Raw genomic sequence first — 21,017 nt, 5'->3', positions numbered from 1 at the left:
GGACCCCCTTGGGCTGAGCCCTATGCTGGGCATTGCCTCAGAGCCTGATCCCAGTCAGCAGCCTGCAGACTTCAGCGTCCCAGCTGTGAGGCAGCCCTGTCTGGACCACCCTCCAGCGCCCCGACGCCTGACGGGAGCCCCAGGCCCGCCCGGGCCCATGAACTGCTTTGGCAGGGCGGCTGCCAGGTGGACCCCCAGACGGAGGCGCGGGGTCCAGGGAGACGTGACCACAGATGTGGGCCTTCTGGGTCCAGGGTTGAAGCCACCACCCTCCCACCCACACGGGGACCCTCACCTGGATCACGGGGGGCCTCAGGGATATGGAGCGGGTACCCCCACCACCACTGATACACAGGACCGGTTTATACATAGATCCACCTTCCCTAAAACAGGTTTCCTGAGGCTGGTCTCTCCACAGCTGGCAGAGCTGAAAGGGGATGCCCACCAGGGACTCTGCCCAAGGGCTGTGGCACAGGAGATTTCAGCCAGGTTCACAACTTCCAGGAAGAGGGAATAAACAGTCTTTATTGTGTTCTAAATCTAAGGGTTCTTTGTACAAAAATAAGCCTTCATACCGCCAGTGTCCCTGAGCAGTTCAAGTCCATGTGTTGGTAAAAAAAAACATAATTTGCGTCGTCATAAAGCCCTCTCCCCTTCAAACCTCCAAGTGTCGGTTCCGCAGCCCCAGTCCAGTGGAAGGTCTCTGCGGACAGGGTGGCTGGGGTCCGAGGAAGCTGCCGCCGGGAGGAGGAGGTCAGGCGGGACCGCTTGCACACTAGCCTTGGGTCAGGCTGGATGGCGGGGAGCGTCGGCTGGATCCCTGGCTCGGTGGTGGCTTGGCCCGCGGAACGAGGAACACGGAGGCGGGAGCCTTTCCAACCGGCTGGCTCCGCAGGGGTGAGCGCGCTCCCCGCCACTGAGAGGGAAGAGCGGGCAGGCACGTGCGTTAGTGCGGGATCCGGCCCCGGAGACCCCACGCAGCCCGGCCCTCCCCCACCCCCACAAGCGGAGTCGGCAGTTTCGTTCTCTGGGTGGGTTTTGGAGCCCAGGTCTCCGTGGGAGCCTCGGCTTCGGTGTGTGGCCCGGCCCCGGGCGCCGGGCGGGGCGAGCGCTCGGAGCCGGGGTGAGTCAGGGCTCCGCGCCCCGCCGACTCATTTCTGCCACCGGGCCGGGCGCGCAATTTGCAATGCAAAGTCTCTCCGCCTCCCAGCGCCCTAGTCTGCCCCGAGATCCGCAAACACTCGGGGCCTCACCCGCCCCAGCCCTCCGTCTCCCCGCTCCCCCTACGGCGGCGGAGCAGCGAGGGGGAAGTTTTGCAATCCCGGACAAACAAACGCTAGTCTTGCACAGGCTTGAAGAAGTCTGGGGAGGAATAAAGAGGGAGCGAAATCCAGGCCGTCGCTCTGGGCCTCGTGGGCTCTCGGGAGCGCGAGCAGCGAGGCCGTTGTCTCCACGCGCCCAGCCGCCCTCCCTCCAGCCCTCCCTCCTTCCCGCTTCCCGGAGCCTACCTTGCGGGGCCGGGCGCTCAGTAGCCCCCTAACCAGCTGGAGAAGTCGAGCAGCTCGCGCTCCGCGGGGCTCAGGGCGCCCTCACAGCCGCTGTCGTCCGACGAGTAGGCGGAACGCGGGGACCCGGGCTCCGAGCTGTGCCCACGACCAGGGGACGACGAGGCGCAGGAGGGCGAGGCGGCGGTGGCGGGGGTCCCCGATGGAGCGCGGGGCAGGGGGTGGCGCACGGCCGGGGCCAGAAGCCCCCCGGCCAGGGCGGCCCGCACAGCATCGTGCTCCGCCAGCAGGCGCTGCAAGGCGCGGATGTACTCCACCGCCGAGCGCAGCGTCTCCACCTTGCTCAACTTCTTGCTGGCACCGCCGTGCGGCACGTGCTGCCGCAGCGCCTGGAACCCCAAGTTCACCAGCTTCACGCGGTTGCGCTCGCGTTCATTGCGCCGCGCCACGGCCGCCGCTCCACTGCCGGGGTCCACCGCGCCCGGCCGCCTCCGGCGGCTGCAGCGGAGCAGCTCTGGGGACTCCGGTCGCCGCCGAGCGGCGCAGCAGCCCGGGACACCAGGCGCCGGGGGCGCGGGCCGGGGTAGTGCGCGGCTGTCCATCGCGTCTGCATCCACTCGCCCCGCGCTTCCCCCACTCTCTGTGCGCCGCACGAAGGTGGAGGGCAAGGAACCGAGGGCGGAGGAACGCCGGTCAAGTCTCAACGAAGATCGGGCACTGCGCTGCCAAGACTCCCCCGGGTACGCGGCCCCAGGTCGTCCGACGTCCGGGGACAGCAAGGCGCAGGAGGCCGAGAGAGGGCGGGCAGTGCGCGCCGAGGAGCGTGGGGGGCTCGTGACTCGCGCGTGCTGTCAGACGCTCGCCAGGTCTTCCTTGAGCGGCGCAGGCGGCGCGTTTTTAAATATATAGATAACCCTCCTCCGCGCCGCCGCCTCCTTTCTCACGCCCTCTTTCCCTTGCCTCCCCTTCGCGCCACGCTTCGCCCAACCCCTGGCGCACAGTCTGCAAAGACCGAGCCGTGAGCCTCCGAAGACCGCACCCAGTCCCCCAGGCACAGCCCGCAGGCCCCCAGTGCGTCCTTGTTCCCAGCAGGTGCCCAGTGCGCCCCCAAGATGCAGTCCGCGGGCCCCGCGTGCGCACCGGCCCCCACTCCCCGAAGCTGCTGTTCACAGGTCCTGGGTACGACCCCCGCCGCGTCCGCCTTTGAGGGTAGGGTGTGTCCACCGCCACGGCGCAGCCAGCCTGGAGGCGCGTGAGACCCCCGGGGGCAGCACGCGCCGGGCAGCCGGCACCCACGCTCCGCCCCTTGAGGCCGAGGGGCGTGGGGGAGCCTCAGCCAATGGCGGGCCGCCCGTTCGGCCAATCGCGGCGGGCGCGGCCCCACGCCCGGCCCCTGGGAGGAAGCGTGTATGCCAGACGCGTGGCTCCCGGAGCGTCTCCAACAAAGCTTGGCGCCCGCGCGGCCCCGCCCGGCCCCTCCCCGCCACCCGGGTGGGCGCGCGCTCCCACGCGCACCTGTTCCTGGCCGGGCGCCCACCTGTTATTCTACGGGGCCTGCGAGAGGGCCACTCCGTCTTCCCGCCAAGGCGGGGCTTAAGAAGTGGCGCGCTGGGGTGGGGTGGAGGCCGGAGGTCTGGCTCCTGGGGTGCGTTCCCCCAGTTCCCTGCCACGTACACAGTCTGCCCCCGGCCTTGCGCGTCTCTGAGGCGAAGGGCCTGGAGATTTGCTCAGACCGCCTTGGACCCCGGGGGGCAGTCCGCCTGCCTTTCCCCTCTGCCCGTCTCCCCCCGCCCCGCTCTCGAAGCTTCCTCTGCTTTCCATATTCCCCTGAAATCGTCCTCCCTTCTTGGACCGGTTCCCTCCGGCCGCTCACCCGTGGATGTCTAGCCGCCTTCATGACCCTTTTCCCTCAGTGCCAGCACCGGCCACCTACCCCCGCGCTGGGATTGGCCGGTGGGGGAAGTTGGGGAGGGGCAGCCGCCTTTCCCCCTGACCGATGGGCGTACCTTTCGGGGTTTGAGGGGGCAGGGACTTTGGACGTGCGCCGTTAATGGGAGAGTTTTGTCCTGCCCCGCGGCCTGGGAAGGCCAGCCAAATGGCTGTGCCCTCGGGAGGCCATACCCAGCAGGTTTTTCCCGAAAAGTGACCAGACCCTTAGGGCCAGGACCTCCGGGAATGGAGGGCGGGGGTAAGGGGCGGGCCCAGCTACCTCGAGCAGACTTACTGTGCTGGCATGGGAAAGGGGTAGGGGGCTGGGGCGCCTCCCGAGGACCCCGCGGGGCACGGTGGCGAGGGTTTTCTGCTTGCCTGGTGGCGCCCTCTGGCTCCCGTCCCCGTGAAGGATTCTGGCAAGTCTGGTCGGCTTGCCTCCTGTAGGAAGTGACCTGGAGTCTAGCACTTGCCAGGAGCCAGGTGGGTGTGGGGCCCTGTTTCTCAGGAAGAAGCTGACTCAGAAAGGACATGGAATGTGTCCACAGTCACACCTCTGGCCAGTGGAGCAATCCAGATAGGAATCAGGTCCCTTCAGAGCGGAAGGCCTGGCTGGCCTCTGCGCCCCCTCTCTGGTAAGAGCCGCCCCCTCCTTCCCTGAGGGTTATTTGGCAAACCCCCAGCCAGATAGGAATCTGCCTGCCCGTGGCAAGGGTGCCAAGGAGAATTCCCAAGTCCTGCAAACAGGGCCCTGCCTGAACTTCCACGGGGCCTCTGCCCAGCCTCCTGGAGAATTCCCAAGTCCCGAAAACAGGGCCCTGCCTGAACTTCCGCGGGGCCTCTGCCCAGCCTCCTGGGCTCTGGCTCTGCCCCCTCCCGCCTGTCCACTGCAGGAGGGTCATTACCCCGGCGAGTCGGGTCACGCCCGGTCCTGGGGATTAAGCCTGGCCCCGCTCTGCGCTGGCCTCACGCTCAGCTCTGAGGCCGCGTCACCAGAGCCCTGTCTGAATCCCTCTGCGCCGTGCTGTGCTCAGCGTGCCCCTCATCCTGGGTGTCCATCTGAGAGCTCCACGCGGAAAGACAGGTACCCTTCTCTCTGTGTCCACAGGGCACCGCCCGTGCCCAGGCCATGCGTGACCGTGCTTCGCTAAGGGGACCTCACATCCAGCACAGAGGATCAAAAGGAGCTGGCCACTGCGGGAGTGGGCGGTGGCCGAGCGACAGGGGAGCAGTCCAGGCCCAGCTCTGCTGTTGACCTTGAGAGGTCCCAGCAGCCCGGCGTCCTGCTGCTCCAGGGGGACATGCCAACCCCTGCTCCAGGGTGACCAAGGCTGAGCGCTTGCCCACTCTGAAATCATGGGCTCCATGGGACTGGGGTGTAGACCCTGAAAATGTGGGGCACCCTGGGGACACGTGAGGCCCAGAGAGGCTCTGGGTCCCCCTTCTCTGGGGCAGAACTGGACTCGGCAGAGGCTGGGTGAGCTCCATGCCTGGGTGAGGGCGAGCAGGACTGACTGCCAGCTGCCTTTGCCTGGGCTCCTCACTCCTCCTGCGGCCCAGGGCTGCTGCCCACCTCCCTATCCACCCCTCCAGGGCCTTCCTCCCTGGCTGCCTAAGTGCATTCTCTGGGTCAGGGCACAGGTGGGAGGCGGGTAGCCAGTCTGGGCCAAGCCAGCAGCTTCTCCAAGCCCACAGGTTGTCCTGAAGCCCTCGTGCAGGAGTCCCACCTGTGTGCCCAGGTCACTTGGGAGTCCAGAACCTTCTGGAATTCAGTGGGGTGGGCAGGAGCCATGGGACATGAAGTACTTCCAGACATCAAGCATCATACCCACCAATGACCAGTTGGGATTCTCCAGAGAAACAGATAACGTGTAACAAGAAGTTTATGACGAGGAACCCGATCGCATGATGGTAGAGTCGGGAAGCCCCACGTCTACCATCTGCAGGAGGCAGACCCAGAAAGCCTATGTGCTGGGGGATCCCATCCAAGTGTGGACAGCTGAGAACCTGGGGGCCGGTGGTGTAAGCCCCAGGGAAGGGGCGGGAGATGGCGAGCTGGCCAGTCCCAGCTCCAGCAGCCAGACGGAGGAGGAAAGGTGAATTCCTCCCACCGCATCAGTTGTTCCGTGCAAGCGCTCAGCGAACTCCGTGATGCTGGTCCGCACTGCAGCAGATGCTGATTCTAATCTTCACCCTATCCAAAAACACACCCAGAAATAAAGTCTAATCTGGGCCCCTGTGGGCTGGGCCGGTTGACACTCAAAACTGATCATCACACATCCACCCCTTGTCAATGCGGCACCTGTACCCAGCTCCTGAATCCATGCCTGAGCTCCAGACAAAAACAATAGAAAGGTCATAGTTCTGCCTCATGTGTACAGCTGTCCTGCCTACAAACGAAAGCACATGCCCTCCTGCCCCAGAAGAGGACGAGGAGGCCTGGGGGTGTGTCTCTCTCCCGACATCCTTAAACACTGGTGTAAATTCCCAGGCCTAAATGCTGTGACTCGAAGTCAGGGCATCGTATGTCACATGACGAGAGGAGAAGACAGGAGAGAAACAGAGATGCACAATTGCATCACCAAGCAGGACCCAGTGGGACCTTCCCAGAACGGAGCCTCCCTCCCCGCACACCCCGCCACGTCTCCTCCCTGCTTCCTGTGTGGAAACACTTTAAATGGAATCAGAGAAATGAGAAAACGCAGAAAGGAAACATTTGAGCAAGACAAAAGAATAGTGCGGCCATTCAAGTCAAGGACCTTTAGTTGCTCCTCCAGGGCTGCAGATGGTATTCTGAGCCATGTCCATTGAGCTGTTTTGCAGGTACTGAAAGCCCCATCAGGCAGGAGAAGTTGACTGCATGCTGCCTGCAAGCGGGTAGACCCCAGGCTTGTTTGAATCAGAGGTTGATATCGCCTCCCAATTTCCTCACTGCCGACCAACCAGAAGAACGTCCACAAGCTGATCACTCAGCCTGATCACTCATCACTCCCTTCCCTCACCCTATGAGTCTTCAGGGAGTTCAGGCCTCTTAAGCACTAGCTGCCTGGACTCGTTGCTTGGCACCTGCGATAAATCTGCACTTCTTTCCTTCACCACAACCACCTGTCAGTAGATTGGCTCTACTGCACGCAGGAGAGCAAACCCAAGTTTGTTTGGTTCCATGACACTTACAGCAGAAGGGCAGGAGGAGAAGGGGGCAACAGAGGGTGAGGTGGTTGGATGGCATCATCGACTCAATGGGCTTGAGTTTGAGCAGGCTCCAGGAGACGGTGAAGGACAGGGAAGCCTGGCGTGCTGCAGTCCATGGGGTCGCAAAGAGTTGGACACGACTTAGTGACTGAACAATAACCGTAGCAGAAGGGGGAAATAAATACCACAGCTCCAGTTCTGGTTTCTGGAACGGTCGTGAGGCTGTAGCCAATAATCGTAAGCACCTTCTCCCACCGCCTGCTCCGTGCTCCCTGTGCCTTCAGCCCCTCAGCTTGCTGTGGTTCTGTGCTTGGTGGTTGACCCAAACCATCGCTCCTAGCGGGTCGGGTCATCAGTGGTCCTGCCTGGGTCGGGCTGCTGTCATCTCACCTTGACCTCAATCCCAGACCCCCGGCGCCTTCGTGCGCTTCCTCACCCCCCGTGAGGAGGGAGCAGCGGCCAAGTCTCCCACTCCGGGATCAGTCCCCCCGGCCGGCACAGTGAGTCCCTTCTCTGCCTGTTGATTCTGAGACACGAGGACCCCGAAGTGGCTGGTGAGCCCGAACTTCCGGTTCAGTGGAGTCATTGCTTAACTCCTGGTGGAACTGAGAGCTCTGAGCAGGAGCGTGCACGGTCTCAGGGACAGGACGGAACCGTCACGCCGGTGGGCCACTGGTATCACAGTCAGGGCCACTGCCTCTTCACCCCTTCATCCCAGGAGTCTCCGCTGTGAATCAGCTCGTACCGTGGACACTGACTCAGAGCACATGCAGCCTCTTGGAGAACCCGCCCCAGCCCGCAGGGCGTTGCCAGCTTGCTGGTGCTATAACTGAGTCTTCAAAAGGCTATTCCACCACCTGGCAAGCCAGCTGCTTCACGATGGTGGGGAACGTGGTGCGTTCCACAGGCAGGGGCCCCTTGCCACCCTTTCTTCCCTAATCAGAAGCAACGCTGTGTGGAATACCACAAGGTGGATAAGGCATTCTGTGATTCACTTCGGCACAAGTACTGAATGCAGAGAAGGCAAAGCCGCATCCAGCATGGGTGTCTGTCCCAGTAGGAATAAAACACTGTCTCTTCCGTGATGAAAGTGAAAGTCACTCAGCCGTGTCTGACTCTTTGCGATCCCATCAACTATACGGTTCCTGGAATTCTCCAGGCCAGAAAACTGGAGTGGGTAGCCTTTCCCTTCTCCAGAGGATCTTCCCAACCCAAGGATCAAACCCAGGTCTCCTGCATTGCAGGCTGATTCTTTATCAGCTGAGCCACAAGAGAAGCCCAAGAATACTGGAGTGGGTACCCTATCCCTTTTCCAGCAGATCTCCCCAACCCAGGAATCAAACTGGGGTCTCCTGCATTGCAGGCATATTCTTTACCAACTGAGCTACCAGGGGAGCCATGATGAAAACAGTCCTGTTGCTGAACATGGGTCCACTCACCTGGGAGTAGAAAAGCCAATCTACTGACACGCGGTTGTGGTGAAGAAAAGTGTAGTGTCTGTTGCAGATTCCAAGCAAGGAGTCCAGGCAGCTAGTGCTCAAAAGGCCTGAACTCCCTGAAGGGTAAGGGAGAGAGGCTGTGGGGTGGGTGATCAGCTCATGGACATTCTTCTGATTGGTTGGTGATGAGCTAATCAGAGCCAACATCGTCCACCCTCTGGTTCCAACCCATCTGGGGTCTCTGTGCTGGTGGGCAGTTTGCAGTTAACTTCCTCCACCTGGTGGGGATTTCAGTGTCTGCAAAGCAGCTCAAAGGACATGGCTCAGAGTATCATGTACAGCCCTGAAGGAGGAACTCAAGGTTCTTAACTTTGTTTAATGGCTAAACTAGTATTATTTTGTCTTGTTTGACTGTTTTCCTTTCTTTCTGCATTTTCTGACTTCTGTGATTAAATTTACTCTTTGGAACTCAGAGAAGGTTTGGGAGGCTGAAGTTTCTCTGCAGACAAGACATAGTGGAGGGCTGTCTTCCAGGAAGTCCCCATAGCGTCCGGCTCGGTTACACGCCGGTGTAATTAATCAGGTAGCTGGCTGGCCCCTCTGGGGTTTGGTGTTGGTCTTGGGAGGTTGGACACTCAGCCTTGGTAAGTGGAATCCATGTTGCTGGAACCATGCATGCCCCCATCCCTGCCACCAAGGCCACTTTACTTAACCCACTGCACGATGACAGGGTGGCTGGGAAAGAGGCTGATTGGGATCTACAGGATGGTTCTCCTGTGCACTCTGTTACTAAAATCCTCTGCTGAGTTCACCCTTTGGTGAACACTCATGTGGGATGTGAATATTTTCAGGGTTCTTGCCAATCCACATACCTCTTCCCCAAATTCCCTTGTCACCGATTTTCCAGTCATGTTGCTTCTGAGTCCCTAACCACCCAACCAAACCACTGCCCAGAGCCCATGAGTCCAGTTATCACCACTCATCTGGCCATTTCTCCTTCCAAGCAAAGTGCAGGACCAGGTGCACTGCCCAAAGCTCTGCCCGCCGGGAGGACTGCCCTTCACCATGTCCCTGAGGGATGTCTGCCTCTGGTGGGGGGAGCCTGCATATCACACAGGACCATCTGTAAACAAGACTGAGGTGCTTCTTCTTCTGTTGGTAGATCTAGGAAGCCACCCCCTCCCCCCGAGCCCATAGGTTCAGGCAGGGAGAGAGAAGGCAGTGTAGCAGGGATGGGAGCCATGGGCATTTGAGCCACTTCTTCAGGTCACTAACCTCTGCCTTCAGGGCCTGCTTGGTCAGGCTCAGCTACATGCCACTTCCATTGGATGGTGGAGTGTTGCCCTGCACAGCCAGCTTTCTGGCTTGGTGGGTCAGATAAAGATAACACCCAGTTCATGATGAGCAGGTCACGTGGTAACTTGGTGACCTGTGGTGAAGTGTTCAGTCTCTGCTAAAGCTAGTAGCAGGGCCAGAGATTTTCCTCAAGAGGAGAGCAGTTTTCTAGGGCGGATGGCAAAGTCCTGCTCCCAAATCTTAAGGGCCTGCCCTGCGATTCATCTCTAGGGGCTGCCGAAGACTCAAAGAGCATCTGTCTCTGCCCTGACACTTCCGGGACCACTGGGCCTGCTACATCACTTGAGTCCAGGAGTGCACAGCCTAGACCTGTGGCAGAGCCCCCACCCCACCCACTGACTCCAGGAGTGCACAGCCTAGACCTGTGGCAGAGCCCCCACCCCACCCACTGACTCCAGGAGTGCACAGCCTAGACCTGTAGCAGAGCCCCCACCCCACCCAGCAATCGTCTAGTCGGTCAGTGGGCCGGAGTAACACACCCAGATGAGGACTACATTGTCTCCTTTTTTGGTTGCAGGAGGGACCAGATGAAATATTCTATCCTTCACCTTAGAAAGGATATCTTGCCACTTTACTGGACTCTCTAGAAATTTTAATGAGATGGAAGGCCCCTGAAATTTCATTGGTTTTATTTCCTACCCTCTGATACACAAATGTTGTAAGCCTAGAGTAGTTTCTGCTTCTTGCTCGATAGGCTCAAAAATCAGCAAAATGCCATCCGTGTAGTGCTCAAGTGTGATGTCTTGTGGGAGGGAAAGTAACCAAGGTCCCTGTGAATTCAGCTGTGGCCCAGGGCTAGAGAGTCGCCGCACCCCTGATGTAGGACAGCGAGGGTGTACTGCTGGCCTTCCAGGTAAAAGCAAACTGTTTCTGCTGGGCCTTAGGCACAAGGATGAAGGGAGAGGCGCCTGTCGGATCCGGGGTTGCATGCTGGGCACTAGGGAAGGTGTGAATTTGCTCGAGCAGTGAAAGCACGTCTGATACAGCAGCTACAGTTGAAGTCACCACCTCATCAAGCTTAAGAGCACCCGCTGTCATTTCTCCAAGACCCACTGTCTTCTGCGAAAGCCAAATAGAATGGGCTGCCGTGGGAATCACCGCCCCTCCACCCCTCCAGCCTTCAAGTCCTGGGTGGAGGCACTGACCTCTGCAGTCCAACCAGGGATGCTGGCTGCTGTGCTGTCTTCCTCAGGAGACGCTGTTCTAGGGGTTTCCCCTTGGCCTTTCCCCCCATCACAGCCCTTCCTCTACAGTCAGGGAACCCATGTGAGGACTCTGCCAGCTGCTGAGGATTTCTCTTCCAGCTGTGCCTTCCGGTGAGCCTGATATGGACAGACCTGAGCTGAAGCGGCCCCGACCCCCTGACCTCCAGGGGCCCATCTGACTGGGGGGTCCCCAGGGAGGCTTGGGTCTCCTGGAGTGGGTATGGGTTCAGGGCCAGAGTCTAGGGGCCCCTGGAAACTCTCATTATTCCTCTTCCCCGGCACACAGTCACCTGTGAGCTGCGGCAGGTCCTCCGGGGAAGGCTGGGAGAAAGACCGACAGCATCCAGGGGTGTCCTGGGTCCGTCCTCAAGGGGCCCTGGCCTCCCCTTCCTTCAAGGTCCTGGGTCTGAAAACTGGCTCAAGCCTGGGGCCTCACTGAGTGGCCATGACCCTCTGTCTTGATGATTCAGGTAGATGTTGCTTCACTCGGCCTATGACTTCTTCCTTATCCAGATAAGAACCCGGCAGGCTTCCACACCAGCACCAGGGCCGAGCAGCTAAGACCGTGGGTCAGCGCAGTCCGACTGCCCTGGCCACTGCCTTGGCCCTGATGGTCATGCCCGCCGCCGTGCCCACCTTGCTTTTGGCAGCGAGTGCCCCCACTAGGCCCCTGCCACCCTGGGGCCCAGTGCCCCTGCTCACTTAGGTTTCCCAGTTCAGTGACCACAACTCCTACCATGAGGTCTGGATGGCAGAGAATGCAGCCCTCTGAGGATATGGTCCTTGGGGGTGCTGGGGCTCCCCATGGGTGTGCTCCCCACAGTCGTGCTGAGAGGGTCTTCTGGGCCCTCCCAGGAGGGTGGGCAGGTCTTACTCGACAAACCCACTCTCACATCCCATGTCCCCAAACCTTTGAACAAGGGAGATAGGCCACCTCTGGTTCAGGCCATCGTGACAGGCCATGTTTTGGCCCCTGTCTCAGCCGAGCAGCAAAACAAACAGTGAGAGCCCCACCCGCACCCCCTTCTCCGGAGCAGCAGCAGGAGACCCAGAATCTCCGCTTAGAGGCTCATGTCCACAAATTTGGTCCCACAGACTTCATCCTCCAGCATCCTACACCTTCAGCATCTGTCTCTCGTGTCCCCTCGGCTTCTGTCTGCATAGATCAGAAAACTCCGCTCCCTCTGGAGCACAGAACACCTCGTCCTGAGTCACACTTTGCCCCTCGCCTTTGGGGACCTGCTGGGACTGGAGTTGAGTTATGGGTCTAGAAGCCAAGAGGTGGTGAGGGTGGGTCCTGAGAAGCAGCAGCATCCTCCATGGCAACTGTCTCCAGGGGACTGTTAGCATCTCCCCAGGCAATGCAGGGTCAGCCCCTCCAGATGGAGCTGGGAAGGTTCCCACTCACTGGGGCTGGAGAGGCTGCTTCGACTGGCAAAGAGGACTCAGGAGACTCTGAGGGCTTGGGACCCCTCCTTCCTCCAGGATCTTCCCACATGTCCTCACCCCACCGCACAGTCTCCTGGTCCTCCTACTTTAACCATAGACACCCTGCAAGGCTGGGAGCTCAGTTCACATGGTGAGTCAGGACGAGATCGGGCATGTGGCTTCAGTAATCTCAATCTTGCAGCAGAAGGAGATAAGGCTTTCCTCGGGCCATACACAGAAGCTCTTTATGATTGTTTGTGAGATTATTTATGACTATGCGGTTATTTTCTGAGATTATCTCTAAGATTATTTATGAGACTCTTGAGCTGGGAATTTGAAATCTCAGACTCGTACTTTTCTTGAACCACTTTGTCCAGAGGCACCAGGAGACACCAGCCAAGGTCACGACATTCTCCAGTTTCCCGAAGGTGTTCGAAAGTCTCCCCTAAAGAGCAGTGCAGCTCCTTGCTTCGTGTGAGTGGTTGATGGGGAGGGTGCGGATATTCATACTTTGAGTATCTCTCTTGCCAGATCCCATCATGGACTGCCAGTGTTTTCACTCTGGCTGGAAATAGAGCCATTGGTGTCTTTAAACCCCATCAGGTTAGAAAACTGATCCTAGAAACCTGGAATTCAGAAAATTCACTCTTAACATTCTGTACCCTCTGGAAACACTCTCAGTACCCAGATCTTTGTTATTAATAGGGTTCTCTAGAGAAAGAGAACCATGAGAGATACAGATTTATCTTGGGAAATTGGCTCACTTGATTATGGGGGTTGAGAAGTCCCACCATCTGCAATCTGTAAGAGGGCAACCCAGGAAAGCCAGTGGTGAGATTTAGCCCGAGTCTGAAGGTCTCGGGCCTCTGCAGGCAGAAGGTCAGTGTCCAGTTTGAGAAACCAGACAGGAAGCAGAGGAGCCCTCCTTCCTCTACCTGTGTTCTGGTCCAGCCTCACTGGACAGAATGGTGCCCACCCCACAGGGAGGCCGCCTGCTCTCTTGCACCCACAAATCAATGCCAGCCTCACCGGGAAACACCCTCCCAGACGTCCCAGGATCGTGTGGAAGCTGAGCTCCCAGTGATCAGTCACATTGACTCAAACACCCCAGCTGGGAGAACAGACTCAAAGCCTGCTCTGGAGAGAAGAGTATGGTGTTCCCATGTGGAAGAGGGGTGTAAAGCCCTTCCCACCTCCAGGGCTGTGAAGTCCCCATGGAAACACGTTAGAAGAGCCACAGGCCACCCAAGGCAAATATAATGTGAACCTTCAATGTAACTTTGAAGTACCTAGTAACCACATTTAAAAAAAAAGGAACAAAGAAATGAATTTTAATAATATATGCAAATGAATAACATTTCAATATATAATCAATATGAAAACCATTAAGTGGACAGTTCACAATTTCTTTTCACATCAAGTTTGGAAATCAGATGTGTATTTTGTTATACTTACATTGGGCTGGCCACGTTTCAAATGCTGAACACATGCGTGACTCATGCTACCATATTGAGCCACAACAGGCCCGGACAGGGAGCACCAAGCTGCGTTGTAATACTGCATTTTCTAGTCTATATTTGGTGCTTTGACGTCCTGGGGCTCCAGGGACCCTGGAGAGACTGCCCGTCCCTGGGAGGGGCTGGCTCCTAGAGATAAAAGCCAGACATGCAAACCGTCTCGGGCAGAGCACAGACCCACCACCTCCTCTATAGGGCTCTGACGCTCAGGACCACCAGCCCCTGCCCTCGTCATGCCAGATCAGGAACCAGACAGCCAGGGGAGCCCCTGTACCCCAGAGCACCTTGGAATTATTAAAACCAGCCAACATTAAGCCTGTTCATCCAGCCTTTCCAACTCCGTCCATGGAAACCACAGCAGAGGCTCCTCTCCGCATTTCCCACTCTCTCCACTCCCCCTGCCTCCTGACCCAGCCCCAGCATCCCGTCCTGCCCCCTCCTCTCAGAAACTGTAACTGTCTTTTCAAGGGTCATCTTCGGCTCTGTTGGCCTTGCTATGCCTGAATAATAACAAAATCTATACTTTAAAACACCCACTGGGGACTTCCCTTGTGGTCTAGGTTCCACATGCCATGTGGCATGGCCAAAAAGAAAAAAATCAGGGAAATAAGGTATTCATAAAGGCATAAAAATAAAGAAAATACAGATTTCTCAGTAGTAACAATGCAATAATATAATTTTTTAAATATATAGAGAAAAAATCTATTAACCTAGGATTCTATACTCAGTGAAAGTATTTTGCAAAAACTCAGAGATACAAAGTTTTTTTCAGACATTTAAAAGCTGAAACAATTCATTGCCAGCAGAACTACACTAGACAAATATTAAAGAATGTCTTTCATGAGAATTCTCTGGCAGCACAGTGGCTCTGCTCTCTCAATTCATGGGACATGAGTTCAATCCCTGGTCAGGGAACTAAGATCCTATGTGACAAATGGGGCAGCCAAAAAAAAAAAAAAAATCCTTCATGCAGGAGGAAAATTATATGAGATGGAATTATAGACGTACACAAAAGAACGCAGAGCATCAGAAATGGTAACTATATCAGTGTGTGTGAGCTAAGTTGCTTCAGTCAGGTCTGACTCTTTGTGATCCCGTGGACTGTAGCCCACCAGGCTCCTCTGTCCACGGGATTCTCCTGGCAAGAATACCCAGAGCGGTTGTCATGCCCTCCTCCAAGGGATCTTCCTGACCCAGGGATCAAGCCTGAGTCTCTTTCACCTCCTGCACTGGCAGGCAGGTGTTTACCACTAGCACCGCCTGCGAAGCCCAACTATATGAGTAAATACATGTAAATTGTTATTACCTGAATATATCTAAAAACAAATAAGCTAAGTCATGGAGCTTCTTGGTGGTCCAGTGGTTAATAATCCACCTTCCAGTGCAGGGGTGGAGGTTCAGTCCCCGGTCGGGGAACTAAAATCCCACATGCCATGGAGCAACTAAGCCTGCACGCCACCCCTAGAGAGCCACGAGCCACAACTGGGGAAAGCCTGCGTGCCCTGGTGAAGACCCAGCACAGCCAAAATAAAAATAAATTTAAAAGATAAGTCAACATGTAAACAAAAATGATGGTAACATGGTGTGGGCTGTGAGATATGCAGAAGTAGATTGCATGACAGCAATAGTACAAAGGGCAGAGGGGGCATGGAAGAGCTTCTTGTAAAGCTCTCACACTATGTGTAATGTCATATGATATCACTTGAAGGCAGATTATAAATTTAAGATATAAACTACAAATCCTAAAGCAAATACTAAAATAAGACCATGAAGGTTATAGTTAATGAGCCAACAATATTAGTTAATAAGCCAGTCTAAGATTAGATGCCAGGAACTAATAGCATAATTAAAATTACAACATTCAATTCATTTTTTTTAAAGCTAGAAAAAGGAGCAAAGAGCAGGTAAGTAAAAAGGAAACAAACAGTTGGATGACAGACCTAGCCAAATCAATAATAACCTTCAGTGTAAATGGTCTAAATATCCCAGTTAAAAGGCAGATGTTGTCATAACGGACAATAAAGAAACATCTAAGTCTATGCTGCTTTTTAGAAATACACATCCAATATAAAGACACAAACGTGTTAAAAGTAAGACAGTGCTCTGAGAGATAGTGGCTAAAGAGGCCCTGATTATCTTGCGAGACACACCCAGGGCTGAGTCTAAGATGCAGTGAGTGAGGCACTGCCTCAGTCAGTAACGTAAGGGAGCAAAAGACTCGTCAATCAAGATAACAATACCTTAGTGCAGTACTTTTTAAAAAATACAAATTCAAGTTAAAAATTCATGAAAGTTAAAATATAAATTTTAAATAAAAATAGGATTAGTAACAGTTCGATGCTCTGCCAAGATAAGCCCTATTGGGGCCTGAGGAAAAGGAAAAAATTAGCCCCATGGGAATCCTTGATTCAGAGGCACCCAGCTGAATCACGCCCAGTTTCCTTGCCCGAAAAAAGCTGTGAGATAAAAAATGTATTATTTTAAGCCACTAAGCTTTGGGGTATTTGTTAAGCAACAATGAATAATTGGTACAGATTTCAAAAGATATTCTGTGTTGAACTAATCACAAGAAACCTGGAGTCACATCCATTAAGAAAAAAGAAAAGTCTCCCCCCAAATTAACAGTACATCTCAAGGAGATAGAAAAGAAAAAAAACTAAGCTCTAATTTAACAAAAGGAAGAAAATAGTAAAGATTAGAGCAGAGATAAATGAAGTAAAGAATAGGAAAATGATAGAAAAGATTAATGAAACTAAGGATTGGTTCTTGAAAGCATAAAGAAAAATTGACAGACCTCTAGCCAAGGAAAAAAAAAAAAATAAAGACAGGATCCAAATGAATAAAATTACAAAAGGAAGAGCAGACGTTACAGCTAGGACCACAGAAACCCAAAGATTGACAGGAGACCACTCTGAGCAACGTCACTGTTTCTAGAGGAAATGAACAAATTCCTAGAAAGATGCAACCCACTGACACTGAATCTGAAGAAACAGAAAATCTTAAGAGTCACGTGAGTGAGGAGATTAAAAACATTAATCAAAAACCTCCCAACAGAGGACCAGAGGGTTTCACTGGTGAAAGTTGCTAAACATTTAAAGAAAAATTAGTGCCAATTCTTCTCAAAATTTTTCAAAAACTGAAAAGGAAGGAATAATCCCAAACTCATTTTACGAGATCACATTACCCTGATACCAAAGCCAGATAAGGAAACTACAAGGAAAGAAAGCTTCAGGTCAATATTGCTGAGGAATGTACAGGCAAAAATTGTCAACAAAATACTAGCAAACAAAACGCAACACACATTACGCGGATCGTACACTGTGATCAAATGGAATTCATCCCTGGGGTGAAAGGGCGCCTCAGCACACACAAGTCAATCAATGTGATGCATCACATTAACAGAATGAAGGATGGAAATCATATTCTTGTCTCAATAAATGCAGAAAAGGCACTTGACAAAATTCAACATTTTTCCATGATAAAAAAAAAAAGTCTTAATAAAGTGGGTATAGAAGGAACACATCTCAACATAGTCAAGTCCGCATATGACAATCCCATGGCTAACATCATACTCAGTGATGAAAAGATGAAAGCCTTTCCCCTAACATCAGGGTTAGAGGGTGCTCACTGCCACAGCCCTGTTCAACAAAGTACTGAAAGTCCTAGCCAGAGCAGTCAAGCAGGAAAAAAATCAAGACATCCAAATCATGAAAGAAGGAAAACTGCTTCTTTTTGAAAATGACCTGAATTTATAGATAGAAAACCCTATCCACAAATCAAAAACAAAACAAAAAATGGTTATTACTCATCAACAAATTCAGCAAAGTTGCCTGATACAAAATCGACATACAGAAATGAGTTGTGGTTCTGCACACAAATAACAAACTCATCACAAACTGCCAAAATTAATTCAAAAAGAAATAACCAAAGTAGCTTCATATCTATTTAGTAAACTAAATTTGTAGTTAAGGGAAAAAACTTACTGTTCAAAAAAACTCCACGCTTTGATAGAATAGCTGGTGACTTGTTTCAAATATTTAAGGAAGAAATACAACCAGTTCTACCTAAACTCACTGAGAACAATGAAAAAGGATGAAATACTTGCCAATTCATCCTGTGAAGCCAGCATTGTACTGACACCAAAGAGAGATGAACACGAGAAAAGCAACTACAGATATTCCTCATGAACACAAGAGGCGAAAAAACCTAAAGAGAAGCTTCGCAACTCAAATCCAACAATACAAGTGGGATTAATTCTATAAATGCAAGTTTGCTCAACATAATCAACCCAATTAAGTGACAACATTAAATTTAAAAGTAAAAGCCATGTCATTATTTCAATAGATTCACAAAAAGCATCTGACAAAATCCAATAGCCATTCATAATTTTATAAGTGCCAGCAGCTAGGAATCAAAGGACACTTCCTCAGCCTAATAAAGGCCTCAAGTTTAATGGTAGGAAACTGGTCGATTTCTCCCTAAGGTCAAGAATAAGACAAGGATGTCTCTTGTCAAGACTGCTGTCTCACATTGTTCTGAAAGTTTTAGCTGGTGCCATGTGGCAAGAGAAAGAAAGCAACTGAAAGTAAGAGCGAAATGTTTTAATTCATAGCAACCATAATCATCTGAAAAAATCTGACCAAATCTACAAAAATAAAATAAAGTGACGGACTTCATTTTCTTCGGTTCCAAGATCCCTGCAGATGGTGACTGCAGCCACGAAATTAAAAGAAGCTTGCTCCTTGGAAGAAGAGCCATGACAAACCTACTTTAGTTCAGTTCAGTTGCTCAGTCGTGTCCGACTCTTTGCGACCCCATGGACTGCAGCACACCAGGCCTCCCTCTCCATCACCAACTCCTGGAGCTTGCTCAAACTCATGTCCATCACGTCGGTGATGCCAGCCAACCATCTCCTCCTCTGTGGTCCCATTCTCCTCCTGCCTTAAATCTTTCCCAGCATCAGGGTCTTTTCAAAAGAGTCAGTTCTTTGCATCCAGTGGCCAAAGTACTGGAGTTTCAGCTTCAGCACCAGTCCTTCCAATGAATATTCAGGACTGATTTCCTTTAGGATGGACTGGTTGGATCTCCTTGCAGTCCAAAGGACTCTCAAGAGTCTTCTCCAACACCACAATGCAAAAGCATCAATTTCTTCGGCGCTCAGCTTTCTTCACAGTCCAACTCTCACATCCATACATGACCACTGGAAAAACCATAGCCTTGACTAGACGGACCTTTGTTGGCAAAGTAATGTCTCTGTTTTTTAGTGTGTTGCCTAGGTTGATTATAGCTTTTCTTCCAAGGAGCAAGTGTCTTTTAATTTCATGGCTAGAGTCACCATCTTCAGTGATTTGGGAGCCCCCAAAAATAAAGTCAGCCACTGTTTCCACTGTTTCCCCATCCATTTGCCATGAAATGATGGGACCAGATGTCATGATCTTCGTTTTCTGAATGTTGAGTTTTAAGCCAGCTTTTTCACTCTCCTCTTTCACTTTCCTCAAGAAGCTCTTTAGTTCTTCTTTGCTTTCTGCCATAAGGGGGGTGTCATCTGCATATCTGAGGTTATTGATATTTCTCCCGGGAATCTTGACCCCAGCTTGTGCTTCATCCAGCCCAGAATTTCACATGATGTACTCTGCATATGAGTTAACTAAGCAGGGTGACAATATACAGCCTTGACGTACTCCTTTTCCTATTTCGAACCAGTCTGTTGTTCCATGTCTGGTTCTAACTGTTGCTTCCTGACCTGCATACAGGTTTCTCAAGAGGCAGATCAGGTGGTCTGGTATTCCCACCTCTTGAAGAATTTTCTACAGTTGTTGTGATCCACACAGTCAAAGGCTTTGGCATAGTCAATAAAGCAGAAGTAGATGTCTTTCTGGAACTCTCTTGCTTTTTGAATGATCCAACGAATGTTGGCAATTTGATCTCTGGTTCCTCTGCCTTTTCTAAAGCCAGCTTGAACACCTGAAAGTTCACAGTTCATGTACTGTTGAAGCCTGGCTTGGAGAATTTTGAGCATTACTTTGCTAGCCTGTGAGATGAGTGCAACTGTGCGGTAGTTTGAGCATTCTTTGGCATTGCCTTTCTTTGGGATTGGAATGAAAACTGACCTTTTCCAGTCCTGTAACCACTGCTGAGTTTTCCAAATTTGCTGGCATATTGAGTGCAGCACTTTCACAGTATCATCTTTTAAGATTTGAAATAGTTCAACTGGAAATCCATCACTTCCATTAGCTTTGTTTGTAGTGATGCTTCCTAAGGCCCACTTGACTTCACATTCCAGGATGTCTGGCTCTAGGTCAGTGATCACACCATCATGATTATCTGGGTCGTGAAGATCTTTTTTGCACAGTTCTGTGTATTCTTGCCACCTCTTCTTAATATCTTCTGCTTCTGTTAGGTCCATACCATTTTTGTCCTTTATTGTGCCCATCTTTGCATGAAATGTTCCCTTGGTATCTCTCATTTTCTTGAGGAGATCTCTAGTCTTTCCCATTCTGTTGTTTTCCTCTATTTCTTTGCATTGATTCCTGAGGAAGGCTTTCTTATCTCTTCTTGCTATTCTTTGGAACTCTGCATTCAGATGCTTATATCTTTCCTTTTCTCCTTTGCTTTTCGCTTCTCTTCTTTTCACAGCTATTTGTAAGGCCTCCCCAGACAGCCATTTGCTTTTTTGCATTTCTTTTCCACGGGGATGGTATTGATCCCTGTCTCCTGTACAATGTCATGAACCTCCATCCATAGTTCATCAGGCACTCTATGTATCAGATCTAATCCCTTGAATCTATTTGTCACTTCCACTGTATAATCATAACGATTATATTCATGGATTATGTTCATGGATTAGGAGATCCAATAGATATTATTTTCCCCCACATTGATCTAATCTTTTTTTCATTAATTTTTCTTTTTTAATCTTCTTTTTCTGTTTGTTTTGCTTTGTTTTCGTTTTTTTCTTCTTTCTTTTTCTACAAACCCTCATGTCAAGGGCTGACTTTCAATAGATTGCAGCGAGGGAGCTGCTCTGCAGCTGCACGAAGCCGGGACCAAGAAGCAGGTCGTCTATTAATGATTTAGAACCAGGTTCCCCACAAAGAAGCGGGGCATTATGGGGCAGGGGGCGGCCGCCTTTCTGGCCACGCCCCATGTCCCAGGAGGAAGGGCTCGCTGCACCGACCCCCAGTCCCGACGCACAGCGGGCGCACCACGCTGCTGGGGTGACTCGGCAGTGGCCCGCTGGCGGGGGCCGCTGGGGATTGGCTGTCCGAGGCCAACCGAGGCTTATGCGGCCCGGCCATATCGTTCCACCTGGGTGCACGTTGATCTATAGATCTGATACAGTCTCGATCAAAGTCCCAGCAGATTTTTTTTTTTAAGTTGACAAACTTTTAAAATCCTTGTGTTCTTTATAATTCAAATTAATTCATCTTCATGCCTTATTGGTAT

General features: G+C 52.6%; 1 protein-coding gene across 1 annotated transcript; it reads right to left on the bottom strand.

Moving 5' to 3' along the window:
• Window positions 1-498: 498 nt before the first annotated feature.
• ASCL2 (achaete-scute family bHLH transcription factor 2) lies at window positions 499-4,004 on the bottom strand. The gene is made up of 2 exons (XM_061407421.1): window positions 1,509-4,004; window positions 499-916 (listed from the first exon to the last, which is right to left on the bottom strand). Exon 1 carries the CDS (start codon window positions 2,105-2,107, stop codon window positions 1,526-1,528), a length of 582 nt encoding a protein of 193 aa, XP_061263405.1. The 5' UTR covers window positions 2,108-4,004; the 3' UTR covers window positions 499-916; window positions 1,509-1,525.
• Between the last annotated feature and the right edge of the window lie 17,013 nt (window positions 4,005-21,017).

Source organism: Bos javanicus, chromosome 29 (genome assembly GCF_032452875.1).
Source record: "Bos javanicus breed banteng chromosome 29, ARS-OSU_banteng_1.0, whole genome shotgun sequence".
NCBI classification, from domain to species: domain Eukaryota; kingdom Metazoa; phylum Chordata; class Mammalia; order Artiodactyla; family Bovidae; genus Bos; species Bos javanicus.
Note: the sequence above shows the minus strand (reverse complement) of the source record. Positions and strands in the feature narration are given on the sequence as shown.

What these genes read in the sequence shown, in the direction of transcription:
- ASCL2 (XM_061407421.1), bottom strand. Translation starts at nt 2,107, where the DNA reads ATGGACAGCCGCGCACTACCCCGGCCCGCGCCCCCGGCGCCTGGTGTC.